The 19,288-nt window shown below is 40.6% G+C and overlaps 1 protein-coding gene across 2 annotated transcripts in view; it reads right to left on the bottom strand.

Annotated features, from left to right (window-relative positions):
- Window positions 1-18,903, bottom strand: part of hip1 (huntingtin interacting protein 1) — a 41,889-nt gene extending 22,986 nt beyond the window's left edge. The window contains exons 1-3 of one of the 2 annotated variants that reach the window (XM_083548848.1): window positions 18,532-18,903; window positions 992-1,055; window positions 575-717 (exon numbers count right to left, since the gene is read on the bottom strand). In XM_083548848.1, the coding sequence (XP_083404974.1) occupies window positions 575-717; window positions 992-1,055; window positions 18,532-18,651 (327 nt within the window). In that variant the 5' untranslated portion in view covers window positions 18,652-18,903. Of the gene's footprint in view, window positions 1-574; window positions 718-991; window positions 1,056-10,299; window positions 11,482-18,531 lie in introns of those variants that run through there. The other variant, XM_083548849.1, reaches the window with a different exon arrangement.
- Window positions 18,904-19,288: the final 385 nt, after the last annotated feature.

Below are 19,288 nucleotides of genomic sequence, written 5' to 3'. Positions count from 1 at the left end.
TTAATAATTGGATAATTTCAGTAATAGGTGGGTTACATATGTTCCTCAGGTTTTTATACTCATGAGCAGTGAACCTTATGGATATTCGGTGCCACCCAGATGAGGATGGGTTCCCTTTTGAGCCTGGTTCCTCGTTTCTTCCTCGTACCGTCTCAAGAAGTTTTCCGTTGCCACGGTCACCACTGGCTCGCTCATTAGGGATTAGATTTATAAAGAACAAATTTGTACGCAATAAACATATACATTCTTTTATACTACACTATAGCAGCTTTATCTCCGTAAAGCTGCTTTGAGGCTACATGCATTGGTAAAAGTGCCTATACAAATAAAAATGAATCGAAGACTGTTGATGTCATAAAATATCAGGGCAGAGGCTGGCAGGGTCTAGGTAGCCTTTTGAGGTGGGGCTTTTCTGTAACAGAAAGGCTTTTGTGTAGAGCTGCCTCATAAAAGCATACCGATGGATTTTGCATTGACGACACAACGTGTTCTGTGGAGGACAAACAAAACACCAAAACAAAAAAACGCATGACCGTGATTGAATAAATACCCACGAAAGGCGCCACTGACTCACATTTGGGTGGCCGTCTCGGAGAAGCTTGTGGAAGACGTGGCAAAATTTCCAGCAGAGCACGGCGTTGCTGGAGATCGGCAGGCGGTTGACGGCTGCCCAAAACGTTTGAGCGCCCTTTTCGTGATGGGTGCCCAGGATGCAAGGTGGAAATCAGTTAAGAACAACAAAAAGATGACCATGTTCTAAACCTTACTGTGGCCGCATAAGCCAGCTTCTAATCCTGACTAACATAAGAAGACATAAATGTTCTATTTTATACAAAATGTACAGTTTAATGCTTTCCAAGTATTAACTTAGCTTTGACATTCGCATTGCTCGAATACTAGATAGCAAAGTTGGCCTTCGAGTGAGAAACGGCATCACGGCTTGGAGTTGTTTCAGTTCGATCGCTGGATGGAAGTGCAAACAAAAGGATATTTCTGGCATGCTTTTCTTTCACAGCAACCTCCTGCGTGTTAATCGCCTTGTTGATGCTCACAGCCTGTGCGGAAAAAAACAGAAACAGCTTTTCACAATAATGAATGGACAAAATACTGAAATGCCAGGAGTTAACACAGAGTATTCCTGTTGCTGCAATGCAGAAATGAAACCAAGCTCATATACAAATGAATTGTGCAAATGTATAGTTCATTGATAGTAGTGTCTAAAACACTTTGCACAAAAAAAAAAAAAAAAAAAAAGTTTTACATCTTAGTAATACAATACATAATTTTTTTTTGTCTGCGCCTAAGTGAAGAGGTGGGGCTCTGGACCCGGGGGTTGGAAGGTCTGACGCGGAACAAAGTAAAGAGAGACATCTACATCAGTCATCTGTTACCCACACATATGCTGGTGTAATCTCATCTCCCTCCTTCTGGCGCTTAACATCAGCTCGGGCTGCTGCCATGATTTGATCACTTTCTCTTTCTCATGGCATACCCACTGCTAGATCACACTTTAATCCTAAGAAAAACATTTTCATTTCACACTGACCGTGGCCTTCATGAAAAACTTTCACTTCCGTTGTATGGTGTTATTTTTTGATATGAAACTCTAACCACAGTGAAGGTGTCGTCACCTCCCTTTATACTACAGCCTACGATTCACCAAGGCGATGAACGCACATTGTTACATGTGAAATACAGTCGAAATACAGAACTACAGTGAGGCAAGCATTTTATGGATCGCCGATTCTTATGAAGGATGACGCTGGTGAATGTGTTGAGAGCATTTTAAACCGTTTTTAGAGCTTTATTATTGGTTAAAGCACTTTATTTTTGTATCGAAATAAAAACTGGTTCACAAATGTTTAATTTATTAACTTCCTTACATCTTTTCTTGGAGCCCAAGAGAGAAATGAAATGGAGGAGGAGGACTGATGGATGAGGATGCTGAGGATTTTTCACTAAGCTACAAGGCTCAGTGGCTCGAGAGGAATCAGAAGAGACTCTGCTCTGTTTTCTGGTCCTGTGCCTCAGCTCACACTGCCAGACTCCTCCGCTGAAGGTGACAAGACCAGGCTTTGTTTGGGCAAGATGGATTTGAGGGATAAGTGTCTCATTAAGTCACAGCTGGGCTCTGGGAATTGGGGAGAAAAAGAGGATGGGAGGGATGAAGAAGAAGGAAGGTTGTTGGCTCGTGCTCCTGCACATTCAAATGGGTGCGCCTGTACTTCCAAAGCCGCTGCCATTGACTGACTTAAGAAGCTTGAACACAGAATGTAATTTTTTTAAAGAAATGACTTTCCTTTAACGTCATTGGCAGGATCAGGATGCTTTGGATGTTTTATGGGGCATTCATTGAAAGCATTATGACATTTTCGGGTATAGAATTGCTTCCGAGGCTCAGAGGAGGTCATTAAGGAAGGTGGTAGCAATGGCAAGTAAACCGTTAGGGATAAAGTTACAGAGTATAGACAGTATATATAAAGAAAGAGAAGTGAATAAGGCTAATTTTAAAGACATCATTTATCTTACACTGACGCTATTGTGTTCTAAATGTTTAAAAAATATAAATTTGTCTTTAATTCCTCAATCAATGAAATTTTTTTAATCATCTTGTGTTATTAAAATAAAAAAATTAAATTATATTATATTATATTAAATATATATATATATATATATATATATATATATATATATATATATATATATATATATATATATATATATATATATATAAAAATTACAAAACACACACACACACACACACACACACACACACACTATATTGGCAACGGTATTGGGTCACCTGGTCACAAGTATGGTATATGATTTTTGAGCATTGCAAGTCCACATTTAGTCCCAATTTGCTCTTATATTTCCCTATACATGTATACACACACACACACACACACACACACACACACACACAACTGTGAAAGTGTTAAATGTCTGTGCGAGTATGCTGCAAATGTACTTTCCCTACAGGGATAAATAAATAATAAACTAAACTGACCTCTACAGCTTCTTTGATTCACACTGGCTTTAAAAACAGAGCCTATTTATGGTCCAATCAGACCATAACCTAAACAAAGTCATTTGCGAGGGGTGGAGGCAGCTCAAAACTAAAATGGCCTACGAAGGACGATTAAGTCTCTGCGTTACCAGCAAAATATGCTCGTAGTTATTCGATGAGGGGAAAAAATATCTCTTGAAAACTATTTTCAAAAAAATCGTTTGGTATCCGGTTGTTGGTATGGAGGAAGAATTTCTGCTTATACGCCTAAATGGTGTCTGTTGAGGAAGATTAATTTGGAAGGGAAAACAATCGGCCATGGGTGGGATAATGAGTGGAATATATTTAGAGTCTTCCACAACATCGTCTCTTTATATTTATACATAAACAACGTTCAGTTCATCAGTAATCAGTGCTGTTTACTGTGCAAACGCTACTGCTAGCGAAGGTCGCGGCACGCTATGCTATGCCTATCGCTAACGCACTTCCCCACCACCCGATTAAGTCCTTATAAGCTCTGATGCTGGCCGAAGCTTAAGCAAAGCATCTGCGAGCGATCTACCGACATCTGTGCTTAGAAACTTATGCACACTAGGAATCAAATCAATGACGACAAACGCCACGCACGCATGGCTACGAAGCACATCTGTCCTCGAGTGACACGTGTATCTGAAAAGCAGAGCGAAAGTAAATGGGTCGTTAACTTTTTAATACCCACATAATCTCCCCAGCTTTCTGACCCACAAACTAATCTGGTTGGATAAAACTACAAGCCAACAGAAAGACAATAGTAGCATAGTAGCATTGAGCAGGTTTGCATGAGCTCCACAATCAATATCGCAGGAACAGCACTTGAACGAAATACACTACAGAAATTCTATTAGTCCAGCGATCAAATTTAATTTAAATTTAACTCAGCCGCCTTTAAGACAAACCCGAGGGAGCAGAACGTCAGCGTAAAAACACCTAGCGGATTTGGATGGGTCCAGTGTCACGATCCTCAATCCTCTTTACTACATAACGGCTCTATTAAACACTACATTACAAAATAATTCATTGTCTATGAGTTACATGCTTTATTATAGTGACGTGAATAACAAATGAGGACTGGCACAGGTTCCTGATGCACATATCTGTTTTGAGTATTGGATTTACGATGCATGCGCACCGAACGGGACTACGATTTCGTCAATTTTATTCAAATGAATTGAGTTTTGAGTTGAGAAGAAAAAAACAACAGATTTTTGGAAAACAACAAAGTTGAGACGGACTCATCTTTAAAACCAGATCTATTCACCGCTATAAGTTTAAGACCCACACATATTACCACTCTACATCACAAGCATATCTCTCCTGATAATGCTCTTAGATGCCGTTTGCAGCTCCTTTACACAGTCAATCAAAATTATATCCAAAAAAGATGGTCAAGAATATTCAATATTTGGTTCATAACTCCAAATTATCTAGCAAATGAAGCTATCTGGCTGTTCTGGGATCTGAACCAATATCCTCAAGGTTAATAGCTTAGGAAAAAACATCACCTGCTTTTAAAAATAATTTATTTGATTTTATGATACCAATTGCATAAAAAAAAAAGGCTGTATATAAATGGATGGTGTTCTCTTCAGTAGGAGACAATGTGCAGCAGGGGATGGTTCCACATCAACAGCCTAAAGATCCATGATGTTACTGAGTAACTCAAGAACTTTGAGGATGAATTTGGACAAAAATTAATATCAACAATCTGCTACAGTGGCTCAGGACCACCTGTCCAATGGTTTTAGATTTGAACACCTATCACTGCACACCTCAACAATGATGGAACTGTAATGAATGGACCAAGATGAGGACAGGTTCTCTTGTGAGTCTGGTTCCTCTCAAGGTTTCTTATTCATGCCAGCTCAGGGATTTTTTCCTTCCCATAGTCGCCACTGGCTCAATCAACGAACAAACGTATACATTCTTGTATACAACTTTAGAACGCTGCTTTGAGACAATGGCCATTGGTAAAAGTGCTCTACAAATGAAAATAAATTGAATCGATTGATCGATTATGTTGATTTAAAGCTACCGAGGAGGTATTTTTAACCGTTAGCTCATGGTCCTGTAACCATATGAGGTATAGCGTGTGCCAGGCATAGCATTCCAAAGCTATCATACTGTACATCTCAAGCGCAGATCTCTCAGGTTGTCCACCAAAAAAACAGCATGCTATCTATATTTGTTAACTTCATGAGATGTGCAGATTAAAACCTCGGCTGTTCAGTTGCTTTGCATGCATGATTAAAAGAATGTTGTCATTACACACTTCCACATGTATCATGATGACATCATTACAGCCCTACTCAGAACATACACTCTTAGGTGCCAGTATCAACAGTTTGTGCGCTTTGTAGATAACTATAAAATATTCTGACTGTAAAAGGTGTGATCAGTGGTTTTCCTCTTCTGGTTACAGGTCATGTATCTTCTTTATTTTGCTGGGTCACCCCCCTGACAGCTTGTATTTCCTGTAGAAAGATGTCATTCTTTAGTCGAATCAAAACCAACCATAATAAGAGCTGGAATATTTTAAACTGCCTGATCAGCACTTTTACCTTTAATCATGTCTAAGGTTTTTAAATGTGTATATATCAATCGGTTGATTTCCTGGGTCATTTTAGGGGTCTGGCGTAACGGTTCCAGAGAGATTAATACATCAAATTGTTTAGTGTCGGAAAAGCATAATAGCTGAGCGCCAATTTTCAGCTTTATATCTCGGTACACCCATTTCCTGTCGGCTGAAAAATGCCGGCCTCTACCCATGTTTCCTTCACTGAGCCAACCCAAACAATCTCCTCTTCAGCCACCACTTTCATTCCTGTTTAAATCCAGACATGGTGTAGATAATGAGTAATGAGTGAGGTAGCTGTCTGAGACTTTGGGGCTTGTGTATGACGTTAAATTGAAGCAAAAAAAAAAAAAGAAGAAGCTAAAAATAGTCCTACGCTTCCTGAAACTCCCACCCATTGAAACTAGTTTCGGCTAACACAAAACTCACCACAATTAAATAATAACACTCACTCCGTCTAAATACACACACACACACGCTTTATTGAGCTGCAGGGTAGGACTGCCAGTGAGCCATTAGGAGAGTTTATTTTAGACATTACTTTCTCCAGCTACTGCTCCACCTTGTTTTTAAAAAAAGGTAATTTTCCTGAAAGGCAGCCGCTGTGTTCCTGAGCTGGACCCTTTAAATAAATGGGCTTTTTACAATTTGTATCTCTGACGCTCAGTCAACGCGACGTGATGTTCGATGCAGAAGCACAAGCCTTAAAATTCATAATCAGGTCTACTCAGATGTTCTCTACTGCATGGCACAGCTGAAATCCAGAACTGAGAGCTAGACTCAGATGATGTGGGAGCTTCTGTAGCAACCATCGAATGCTGAGGAAATGTAGACGGCGTTTACGGTGTGGTTTCAACAAACAGACATCTAAGGACTCGTCGGCAGACTTGTGCACAGGTTATATGGCCTCGGGGAGGAAGTCAAAGGGACCAGAACAGGATAATGGTACCGTAATGGAATAATAAACCATGTGGGGCAGTTTTACGAGCTTGCTAAGCTGAAGACTTTCGGTACACAGGAGTGCTGGGATATCCTTCAGACCAGGTCCATGTTCGGGATGACTAGATGAGCTTCTAAAGAAGAAAGTCCACTTCTAGCGAGCTCTACGCAAGAAATCGGCATCCCATATTTGGGGCCGACGTCAACAGCGATAGGAATTTATTCGTTTCTGCAAGCCGAGCTGATTCGTTGGAACGCGACAGGTTTATCAAAACTGGTTCGAAAAGCATTTTTAAATGTGAGGTCCTGATGCAGCAATAAATAGCACACGTTGCATTCAGTCTTTTGTGGTACCGAGGTTAAACAGCTAATATCGAGTCAAACTCCTTATGCCTATGATGCCACTCCATTGTGCCTTATTAGTCAAAGAATGATTGTAGATGAATAAAAAAAAAATATCAGATATGTACAGAAGAGCACTTCTAAATGATTGAGAACCAAGAAATGACACCTTCCACTAACTGGCTGTATGTTATAGTAAAACTTGCAAAAAGGTGTACCTGCTCTGAACCTTCAGAATCAGGTAGCAAATGTCAAAATATCTACAAGATTAGTGTCTAGATGTTTATAATCGTTTTACTACACATTATTACCGTGATGATACTCTTAAAGCAATGACCCAGACATGAGCAAGTATCCATGAGGTGGTTCTTTAGCCCCTAGTTCTCACAGTAAATGTTTACAACATAATACAATACAAGCTCCTATTAGACATCCTGCAGGATTGTTGATTTCATTATTCATGTGGTGTTTTGCATAGGAAATTTCTGAGTGGTAGAAATCTTTTTTTGTCAGAGGAAGCCTCTGCCTGCAAAATCAGACATGTCTATTCAGACCACACTTAAACCATTAGACCACCACAGAGGTAAACCCCCCCCTAAGTGTTTTCTCAGGAAACTTGACTAAGAAAATAAATGACAAGTCCTCAAATCCACCCAGACCAAAATTAAACCACAGAGTAAAAACGATGAATGATGTCCTTATGTAATTAATCCTAATCCGAAAAGAGCTCAAAATCAGTCCGATAGGGATCTTCCACCTGTCAGTGCATGCTTTCATACCACTTGGAAACAATGCATGACAGGAATACCTTTTAAAGCCAGACAGTGTATAGATGGTGGGCAGACAGCAAACACATGAAATGGCCTATCAGGCATTACTGCTGTATTGTCAGTTAACAGCGATAATGATTCATTCTTTTATTTAAAGTAACTGTTCCCTCCTGGTCAGAATACAGTGGATCGGAAATCTTCTCCTCACCGTAAATCACGCAATCTTAGATTTGGCTAATCCACCACCAGGTTTGTTCACGTGCTTGGAGTACACCGAAGCATCTTAGCTAAAATAGTGCACTTTTCAAAGCGATCGGGCGTGACAGATCACACAGAATGAGAATGAGGAACTAGTTCTCCGTGTGTCACCGAGCATCAAAAGTTCACAGAGAGATTTCTCCACACACTTTGAATATCGGCAAATTCCTCCCACGTGACCGCTTGAAGCGCTTGTACAGCATGTATACTTGTAATACATGTCCTGACATGGATAGACAGACACAAGAAATCTGCCTTTTGTAAAGGGGAAAAAAATAAAAATATATTTAGTGTATGTACCGGTGAAAAGCCCTACCGTTTGGTATTATACAAAACAGAAAAATAAAACTGACCCAAAATTACAAAAAAGAAATTGTTCGGTAGAAAATTTTACAGGGCTTTCAAGAATTTTACTTTATAAAACATTTCAAGGTGAGTGGTTTTATTCCCCCCCCCCCCTATACAGTAGACTGTAAGATCTTTACCTGGTTTAAGAGTAAGGAGAAATCCCAAAAGTTCAGCTATGCAAAAAGGTGCCAATGATAATAAAGTAACAATAACACTTCAAAGTGCTATATATATATATCTCAAGTTCATTTTAATATTACCCTACAATATCCCGAGTAAATACAAATTGCACTTTTTTTTTAGTTATGATATAATTTATTACGGGAAAAAAGCTTACATAAGTGAAGTGTATGACAAAGTGATGGATAAAATGAAGCATGCCAAAAGACCTCAAAAAGCAACACATCATGCTGCGATCTAATTTAAGAAATTCAAGAACAGATGAGAAAAAAAAAATCTGCCATGCATCAGTCCGGAATGGGTTACTAAGCCATTTCTAAGGCTTTGGGACTCCGGCAATCACAGCGAGAGCCATTAACCACACACACACAGAACACTTGGAACAGTTGTGAACCTTCCCAGGAGTGGCCAGCCTACTAAAACTACCCTCAAAGAACAACCACAAGTCATCTAGGAAAACCCAGAAACATCATCTAAAAAAAAACGTAGTGTTCATTATTCAACAAAAATATTTTAAAACAATGGCATCCATGAAAGAGTTCCCAGGCGAAAGCCACTGCTGACAAAATAAATGACTTATAATAAATTACTCTCACATTTTCCCCCCAAAAAAACCCACATCTTGATTATCCCCAATATTTTGGGGCAAATGTTTTATGGACTGATGAGATAAAAGTAGAACTTCTTTGAATATGTGAGCTCTGTAACTTGTAAAACTAACAGCATTTCATAAAGAACATCATAATACATGGTGGTGGTAGTGTGATGCTCTGGGGCTGCTTTGCAACTTTTATGACCTGGAAGACTTGCTACAATTGATGGAGCCATAAATTCTGCTCTCTACCAAAAAATCCTGAAGGAGAATGTCCGGTTTATTACTTCACGACCTCGACCACGAGCATGACAATGATCCGGAACGCACCAGCAAGTCCACCTCTGAATATCAAAATAAAATTAAGGTTTTGCAGTGGCCTAGTCAAAGTCCGGACTTAAATCCGAATGAGTTGCTGTGGTATGAACTTAAACGGGCAGTTCATGTTTGAAACCCCTCAGAAGTGTCTGAATTAAAGCAATTCTGGGCTGAAGGTTCCAAGGCAATGGAAAGTTGTCGGTTATCACAAAAGCTTGATTGCACTTGTTGCTGCCAAGGGTGGCACAGGCAGGTATTATTTTAGGGGGCAGTTACTTTTTCCACATAGGGTCAGGCAGTTTAGGGCATTTTCAGACAGACAGACAGACAGACAGACAGACATAGAACACTTTCAGCCCGGACACAAGCAGTGTTGTGTGAAAGCGGATAAAGGAAACCACTTAGGAAGTTTCATTAGTAGGCTGCTCAGTCATCCAGCGACGAGACCTCTTTACAAAAAAAAAACAAAAAAAAAACACCCGCTCGGTATTAGAGCTAAACACCATCACAACACACACACACACACACACACACACACACACACACACACACACACACACACACACACACACGACCCATATATCATTTATATCTCCGGCCCACTTGGCCGCTGGCTACGTCTCTATAAAGAATCGTTCATGGAGCGAAGATGAGAAATGCCGAGCCAGAAAGCGCGCACGCGCGCACGCACGCACGCACACACACGCGCACGCACGCAGACACGCGCACACGGCTACAATATAGCAATCCGGCAGCGGTTAAAAAGAAACAAGTGTTGACACAAAACATACTTGATCGCACCAAAGAGAACGACCCCCCCCCCCCCCCCCAACCAACCAACCCCCGAAAACCCCAAATCCATCCCCAATACCCCGGCTTCCCGAGAAACACGAAGCGGCGCTGGAGAAGGAGGAACGAGGCGAGGGCTTACCATTTTACTAAGATCCATCGCTGAAAAGAGGCGTTGTTGAAGCACATTCGAGCCTAAATGTAAGGAGGGAAGAGGGAGAAAGAGGGGGAGAGAGGTGGGCGGGAGGGGAAATGAGAGAGGGGGAAAAAAGAGGAGAGAATGGACGCTAGTGGAGGGGCTCCGTTAACTCAACATGTGCCCCCGGTGATCGGTATCTTGTGTCTTCTCCTGTCCTCTGATGTCCCGTCCTCTTTTCACTCACACCGGTCCAATGAAGCATCCAGAATAAAATAAACATGTACTCTACATGCAGGCAAAAAAAACATGCCAAATCCTCTAAAAACCTACATCATAAAAGCACCAGTATCCAGACTGTGTATCTACAGCGTTCTCACTATGATCCACTTCACCCACACGCACAATAAACGCCCCCCAGGTTCTTTACACTGCTTCGACAACGCGTTACACTACACCCTGAACGTCCTTAACTTTTATAACGCCATAAACCAGGGGCAAGTTTTAGTGAACGCTGCCCTCGTGTGGCTGCCATCTGCTACACCAGGGTAAAAGGATCTCATCAGATTTAGTCTTGTGGACTGCTTAAGCAGATCCCTGCTCCCTGGACCTACAGGTGCATAAACAAAACGCACAACAAAAGGTTATGAAGACGAACAATATAATGGGAATACCGGGTTGGAACGCACACGGATTGGCAGAGCTGTTGGCACATGAAGGCACACGCACACAAACAAACACTCGCTTCTATACGCAATTTGAGTAGGAAATCCAGCCGCTGAGGAGTTGTAGGAGGAAACAAGAGAATGAGGAGTAAACCCACACGAAAACAAGGGGGGTGGGGTTTAGGGGTTTACATGCAGAGGAATTTCACAACGACAGCATCCAAGAGTTTTGGGATCAAACCCTTAGAGCTGCAAGACAGAACTGATGCTGAAGACTTTCAACTTACAGAACTGTTTTGTTACTTTTAAAAAATCCTCTAAAAAAGGGGTATGGTTGAACAGAAACCCTATCACGATATTTAAAAGGACACCGCTTTCAAAATTAATGATAAAAAACCTGAAAGAATTCAATTCTGTTTGCAAAAAAAAAAAAAAAAAAGCAAGCCTTCGCAAAACAAGGCATGCTATTCAAGGCTCGGTCACGTCACTCACTGGTACAGTGCACGGCCAGCTAAGGCGTTCCTTACCCCCTCCCACCCCACCTCCCCGGAGCTGATCCATCCATCAGAACCAAGTGTGTTGTGTCAGTTTCTACTACCGATCTGATGAAAGCTCCAGTCTGATTGGTCGGACAGGGTTGGGTTGTTTATACTACAGCGGTAGTAAATGATGGTACTAAAACTGCAATTCACGGGTCTGTGTGTATGTGTGTGTGTGTGTGTGTGTGTGTGTGTGTTGTTTCTTTTGCTCCTTACAAAAAAGCCTTTAAAAGCCTTTACATTCAAGACAGACAAAATAATGACTTGCACTGTAAAACAGTAAAGGATAAATGTACAACAAAATCAGTCCTAACCTGCCTCCCCCCCCCCCCCCCCCCACACACACACCCATCTATATTTGCTTTAAACTCTGTGTTTCCCTCTGACCATTATTACTGACGCAGCAACCACTAAACTCCGGAGCTCTCTGGATGAGGAACACAGAAGACACTGCAGAATGAAAAAAAATGGAAAAACAAGGAGAAAACAGTGAGGGGTCAAGGAGAAGGTTCAGGCCAAAGAACATGCTTTTGGAAATGAAATTTCCAAAGTTTGGGATCATTTCAAACTACAGTGCATTTGCTGTTTCTAAAGTAATTTGAAATTGATTTTAATATTTGTATTTATATACATGCTATCCGCAGTGAGCATGTAGAATAGGGACAAGAAAACCACATCGCGATACTGTGCGAGATTTAATAAATAAATACACGAGCGAGAATAATTATGAGTTTCATTAAACAAATATTTTTCCAGAACTTACTTTACGCAGCCACTGCAAAGGGACTTTTTGAACGCAACTGCATTTGTATTTTCGCCAATATTCTTGTGTGCAATTTCGGCAAGCAAAAATGTACATTTTTCTAAAAAGAAAAACAAATTACTTGTTTGTTTTAAGAGACCCGTCTTATTTTCTCTCATTGCTTTTTAATAAAGAAAAAATACTTCTTATCCAATTACCTGATTAATCGACAGAATATTTGATTACTAAAAGAATCGATAGCAGCAGCCCTAATATATATACACACATTATATATAGAGAAAGTTGAGCATCAGGTCTAGGGCCAAGTGGAACCCAACAAAAGTGTCTGATGGAAAAAGGAAGATCTGAAATGTGAAAACCAAAATGAAATTCATACCAGCACATTTTTTTCCAGCACATGCTAACGTTTTTCCTGCTCTAAAACAAATGAACAAAAGTATTGTTAATTAGCTAAAGAGGAGCTGGGAAACACTATAACGTGCAGAAGATTGACAAAAAAAAATGCTTGTCTGGCTTCAAGATACATCAGAAAGAGGAACGACAGAGTTAGAATTCAAGATGACCTCAAACAAATTCCAGGAATGACAAAGCTGAGCTCAGTCCAGAAAAGAGATTTGAGTCTGCTAGATCCTCAAACTCCCAGGCTCTTGGTATGTGGCCCAAGTATGAGAGGAAGAAGGAGATTTCTCATATATCATATTTAACAATTTACATTTGAGAGTGTGATTTATTACAAGAACTGCCTGAGCAGCTGTGTGTACTGGCGAGGGACTTCTCCACTCATCTTATTCAAAACAAATGGACACGATTAGACTTTCAAATGAATGCTTTCTGGAAGATCTTTCAAATTCAGTGTTTTTATATGCACACTGCTCCTTATTCAGGTGTTTCTGCTGAAATGAGGTAATTACATTTTGTCTGATAAAAGCTATCATGCACACATGAGGGTCATTATTTCAACAGAGACTGTATGCAAAAGGTGTCCGATATGGGGTGTGGTGATACGATGAGCAGATCTTTTAATCCACTGCATGCGTAGTGAGGCCACAGGTCAGGGCCTGCATGTTTTGCTGTCTCAGGACTTTGTGTGCATTCTTTCTCCTAGTCTCTCTCACGATCATTGATACAGCGCACGGGAAAATGACTAAAGCAGCACAAAAAAATAGCAGCAAGGCACAGAAAAGTCAGGGAACAATGGAGAGCAAAATACCCAACATAGCGGAAGAGTGTGTTTGGGGTGATAAGAATGGCTGAATAGATAATGGGGTGTGGTGATGGGGGCTACGACACACTCTTTCAACTGGAATTAAAATAAGAATATAAAAATCAGAGAGAGAGATAAAGGGGCATAACACAAGGGAATTTTTGCACTATGGGAGCGAATGTACATTGGTTACTGCTAAATTAGGAAAAAAGGCTAAGAAGCATGACAGGAAGTGATGCATGTACTGGGTGTAAAAATAGATCATGCCGTCATTATTAGCCTGTCTTTCTTTTCCACGGCTTTCTTTCTTTCTTTTCTTTGCATGTATAAAAAGGTTTGGCAGTGTGCATCAATGTACCAAGATTTTGGGGTTGACCAATGATGAAGCTACGAACGCGGTATAAATGCAGCGAAGAAGCACCACAGCAGTGATTGATAGATCCAGAAAGTTTTCTGTGTCACCTTTGCAGATATTCAGAGGTATAATTAAGTTGTGAGATTCAGGGGCAGTCACATTTGGACACAAAAGGAATTAAAAAAAAAGTAGAAAAAAAAAAAAAAAAAAAGAAATATGGAACTTGACCCAATTGAAAAAAAACCAAAATCATGAGATGATGATAGAAAACATGTTTGCACTTTAATCTGTATTTTGTTAGAACTGTGACACCATAATAACCGTACTCTTTGTACTGACAACCGTTTAACCTTAAAATAGAGAGGAAAAAAAAAAAAAAAGCTCTAGAGGCCAAGGACTTTTAACAGGGACAGGACAGGAACGTGGGAACATAGCCTCTGAGGATAAGCTAAAATAACAAGGCCACACTGAGATATACGCACACTTAAGCATTGAAATAGACCGGCCTAAATTAGCCCGGCTGTCGTCTATGATGAGAAATCTTGCTGTGCCGTATTTCATCAGTTTATAATCGACTAGTCGGATTCTGCTATGAAAAGGTTCGGCACTACGCAAGCCGATCAATTTGCGAACCGTTTTTGCTTGAAACCACAACAGTTAAATATAGCCATATTGCATCCTTGAAGAATTCATGAGCTGAGAAGTTCGGCTGGATGGCTGCCACGTCTCCAGACCGAAGCCACAACAGAGAGCTCATGCCTGGACCTCAAGGCCTAGTGTACTCATGTCATTACAGAGCTTTTTGGCAACACCTTCTCATTTGATTGAAATCACAACACAGTATCTCAGTAGAGCACACACACAGAACAAAACATTAACAGTTGGCCTAACTGATTTATAAAATGGACATATACTCACATTTCAGCAACTATTTTAGTACATCTTCTAAAAGGGACAATACTGTAGAGATGAAACTTGAATATATTTTACAGTAGTCAATGTGCAGCTTGTACAGAAGTACAGATTTACTGTCCTCTGAAAATAACTCCATGTACAGCCATTATTGTCTAAATAGCTGATGACAGCTGTATGTGGCTTAACCATGCAAAGCCACATGTCCTATTTACCATGTTCATGTTTTAGCTTGACAGGACCATAGAAATGTATGTATCTTGTATTAAAGCAGTTAAAATTTGGTGCTTTGAGTTCAATTCTCTAATACTGACCACTGGATTTTAAAACATGGCACATCATGGTAAAGACTCTCTGAGGATTTGAGAATTAGAATTGTTGCTCTCCACAAAGATGCCCAGGCTCTAAGCAGATCAGTAAAACCCTGAAACTGAGTTACAGTACAGTGACCAGGTCATACTAAAGTTTTCCAAGACGAGTTCCACTCAGAACAGACCTCACAAGGGTCGGTCAGAGAAGTTGAGTCCTCGTGCTGTGCGTCAGGTGCAGAAGCTGCTTCAAAAAACAGACGCATGAGTGCTGCAGCATTGCTTTAGAGGATGCATAAGCAGAAGGTTTACTGCTGTGCTCAGACCGTACGCCACACACTGCAGCAAGACGGTATGTATTCCCGTCGTCCCAGACGGAAGAATCTTCTGAAGCTGGATCACAAGAAAGCGCACAAACAATTTGCTGAAGACAACCGTTTCCAAAGAGCATCAATTACTGGAACCATGTCTGTGGTCTGATGAGATTAAGATAAACCTGTTTGGCTCAGATGGTGTCCATGGAGCCCCTAGAAAAGTGTGTCTTGCTTTCAGTCAAGCATGGTGGTGGTAGCATCATGATCTGGGGCTGCATGAGTGCTGCTGGTACTGAGGAGCTGCGCTTCATTGAGAGGAAACATGTATTCCAATATGTTCTGTGATATTCTGAAGCAGAGCATGATGCCCTCATTTCAGAAACTGGGCTGAATGGCAGTTTCCAACATGATAACGAACCCACACCACCAAGATGACAACTGGCTTGCTGAGGAAGCTGAAGGGGATGGAGTGGCCAAGTATGTATCCAGACCTGAACCCTATTGAGTACCTGTGGGGCATCCTTAAGGGGATGGTGGAGAAGCACCATGTATCTAACATCCAGCAGCTCTGTGATGTCATTATGGGGGAGTGGAAGAGGATCCCAGCAGCAACCTGTGCAGCTCTGGTGAATTCCATGCCCAGGAGGATTAAAGCAGTGCTGGATAACAGTGGTGCTCATACAAAATATTGACACTTTGGACACAATTTGAACATTTACTTAGGGTGTACTCACTTTTGTTGCCAGTTATTTAGACGATAATAGCAGTGTGTCGAGTTATTTTTAGAGGACATTAAATCTGTACTGCTATACAAGCTGCATTTGGAATATTTTAGAACAGTAAATATTTTTTAAAAAGTGCGTAGTTTAAGCTGTGGGGTTTTTTTTATTATTATTATTAAATTTGTAGCAATTAACAGATCCAGACTGATTCACAGGCATCCACTGGGTACATTTTATACTATAGGTATTAATTAAAGAATACAAAAAGTGACCTGAGCAAACACAAAAGCATTAATTAAAGTTGTTTTTGTCTTTCTAATTATGACCAGATAAATGATGGTGTATAAATAAATGATGGGCTGATCTGTCTGTATATAGCTAAAGATTTTTAAGCAAACTTTGTATAAACATTATGGCCAGGAGTTTGCGCATGACTATGTTCCTACTGAAATAAATGGATCAACTACCTGAAGGAATGTTTTGCTGTGGTGTTTCGAATAATCTGATTCACTAATTACATACATAAAAATATATTCACTAGTACCAGATAATAAATATCTGATGTGCTTTTGGCAACCAGAAAGAAAGCAGTAAGAACAAGAGAGACCAACTTTAGATAACTAGATAGATGTTACAAAGATTTATATGATGGAAAAGAGCTTTCAAGAAAAATGGAAGAAATGGGTTGAATATGTATCAGTAAGACGATCTGATTTTGCATTCACAAAGCATGACGAAGCACAAGTCTGTGAGATTGCAATAGATGGTGTTGGACATGCACACTTCTCATAGTGTGACCCAGTGACCGCCACTGTAAATGTAGCACATGAGACCAGAGACATTAATCCATTCCTCTGTCCTACTTATACACTGCCTGAGTAAATATGTTTAAATGTGTTAGTACGTTTGAGCTGGTTCTGTCTCTATATATATATATATATATAATTACACACATACAGAACTGTAGGCAGTGATACAGTACAAATAACCACACATTCAGCAGTCAGGAGTCTTGTAAGAAATTAGTTTCACAGGGCGAAGGAGAAAAAGAACACATATATACATACACAATGGTATGTAGAAACACAAAAGTGAAAACCAAGAACAATGCTGCAGTGCTTAAATCCTACCACAAGCCCCCCCACCAGTAAAACTATGCAATGCAGCATGCCTTATGAAAAGTGTGACCTACTTTCCAGCTGTCTCTGTATAGGGAGGGGGAGTGTAGGACCCTCAGAGAGGCAGGAAGCACAATGAGAAAGCATATTTTCGACCCCACGCTTCGGAATGCGCCATGAGGTTCGGTTATCGTGATACCATAGCCGCAATTTCCAACAAAGTAACGCCCCTCAAATATTTCAGATGGGAACAACTTCTCTTCCTGCCAAAAATAAGACACCGCTTGGTGATTGTGTGGAGAACTTCCTCGCCATCGCTTCCTGCCCATTCCTTACAACAAGCCATTATCCAAACTCTGAGGCAAATTTGTTCTCAGGTAAATCAAAGCTGCAAAATCACCACTATAGTCTAATCTTTAGTTGCACGTCAGTCTGAAAAGTATATCTCAACCATTTCAATACTGGGAAACGTGGCATGGATACGACACCATGCTGTAAAACCCCCACCCAGCTGCAGATTTCGATAAGCCAAGATATTTAAAGGCCAAGGTGATTGATTGTGGAAGCCAATAAATATCTACAAGACACATTTAAGAAACTAGTGTGCCCTTAAACATGGAAGATTAGGACATTGGTAGACACATAGAGCAGTTTAACAAGACGATACACATAAATTAACTTTCTGTACAGATATTATTATTATTTATTTTTTTTATACCTCATGGGGTTTTTTTTTGTTTTTTTCTTCATTTCTGTCAACCACACCAACACTGACAACCAGTGTTAAAAAGTATTTGGTTAATTGCATGACATTTGACCAGATTTCAACATTCAGCAGTACATCAAAACAAAATCAGATTGTATTAGTGAATAATGAGAAATACTACAAGCTGGACTCCACAGGCTAGAGTCTGAACACCACCCTGCAGTCCCAATACTTATTATACATGAGATAAAGACAGTTATTTTAAAGTATGATGAAGGGCAATTATGGGCTTCAGTTGGCCTTTATGATTATGTAGTTATATGGTGATGGAGTTTGTGGTGACGTTAGACAATGCCCGGAAACAGCCAGGACGCGCGCGCGCTCACACACACACGCGCTCGTGCGCGCGCGCGGAGCAATCACAGCCGCCTAGTTGTGCAAGACTTTGCCTGGAAAGAAACAATGTTTGTTTACCGATTTCCGGTGTGCAAAGAAAAGTTGGGAACATCCTGCATTCAAAGGCACTTTAGATCAAGACGCACTTCCTGTCCAGATCCATAAAAAGCTTCATAAATGCTGGCTGGTTTGGGCCAAATCAGGGTTCGACAACATGGTGTGTGTGTGTTTGTTACCTGGCTGCGCTCGAAGTTCTCCTTCTCCATATCCATGCTGTTTGCTCCACCAGCTCGGCGGCTCAGCACTTTGGGCAGCGGGTTCGGGACTTGCTGCATGGAGCTCTTCATCCGATCCATTTCCAAAAGGAAGAAGAAGAAGAAAACCCACCCAAAATAGCGATAAATAACTGGGAATTCAAATCAAAACAGCCCAAAAACCCAGCACAAAGTTTTCACCACAGTTCATTATTCTCAGTGTTTACAGCTGAAGACCCCACCGCAGTGAAAACTATGATCTCGAAATAAACAAGTAGTGAAATCGGAGTGAACCCACTCATGCGCGCGCGCACACACAGAGCGCAGGAATGAACGGATTAAACTCCAACGAATGAGCAAATGAAGCACCGTTGGAGTTCCTCTAACCTCTATCCATGATTGGATGAAATGTGTTTTCCACGCCCATTGACTGTCATTTCTGGCATCTGATTGGTCAGTGTGTGAGCTGTTATCCCTACTTTTTTTTTTTAACACAAAGATTGGGATTGAAGGTATTGGGATTGAATTAAAAACCGTGAAAAATCTTAATCTGTTGGAAATCTGGGTAGGAGTTTTAGATTAAATTCAGGCTACATGCCTAGACTTCAAACTCTCACTGCATTTTCAAAAAGCAGATTTATGCCACTCAAATTCACTGCATAATCAGAAATCAGAGGAGGGATGTTATTCTGGCTGTGCAGTTCTATCATAGTGATTCCATGTAACAAAAAATACATAA

Source organism: Silurus aristotelis, assembly GCF_946808225.1.
Source record: "Silurus aristotelis genome assembly, chromosome: 8".
In the NCBI taxonomy this organism is placed as follows: domain Eukaryota; kingdom Metazoa; phylum Chordata; class Actinopteri; order Siluriformes; family Siluridae; genus Silurus; species Silurus aristotelis.
This window is presented reverse-complemented; position numbering and strand designations above follow the sequence as displayed.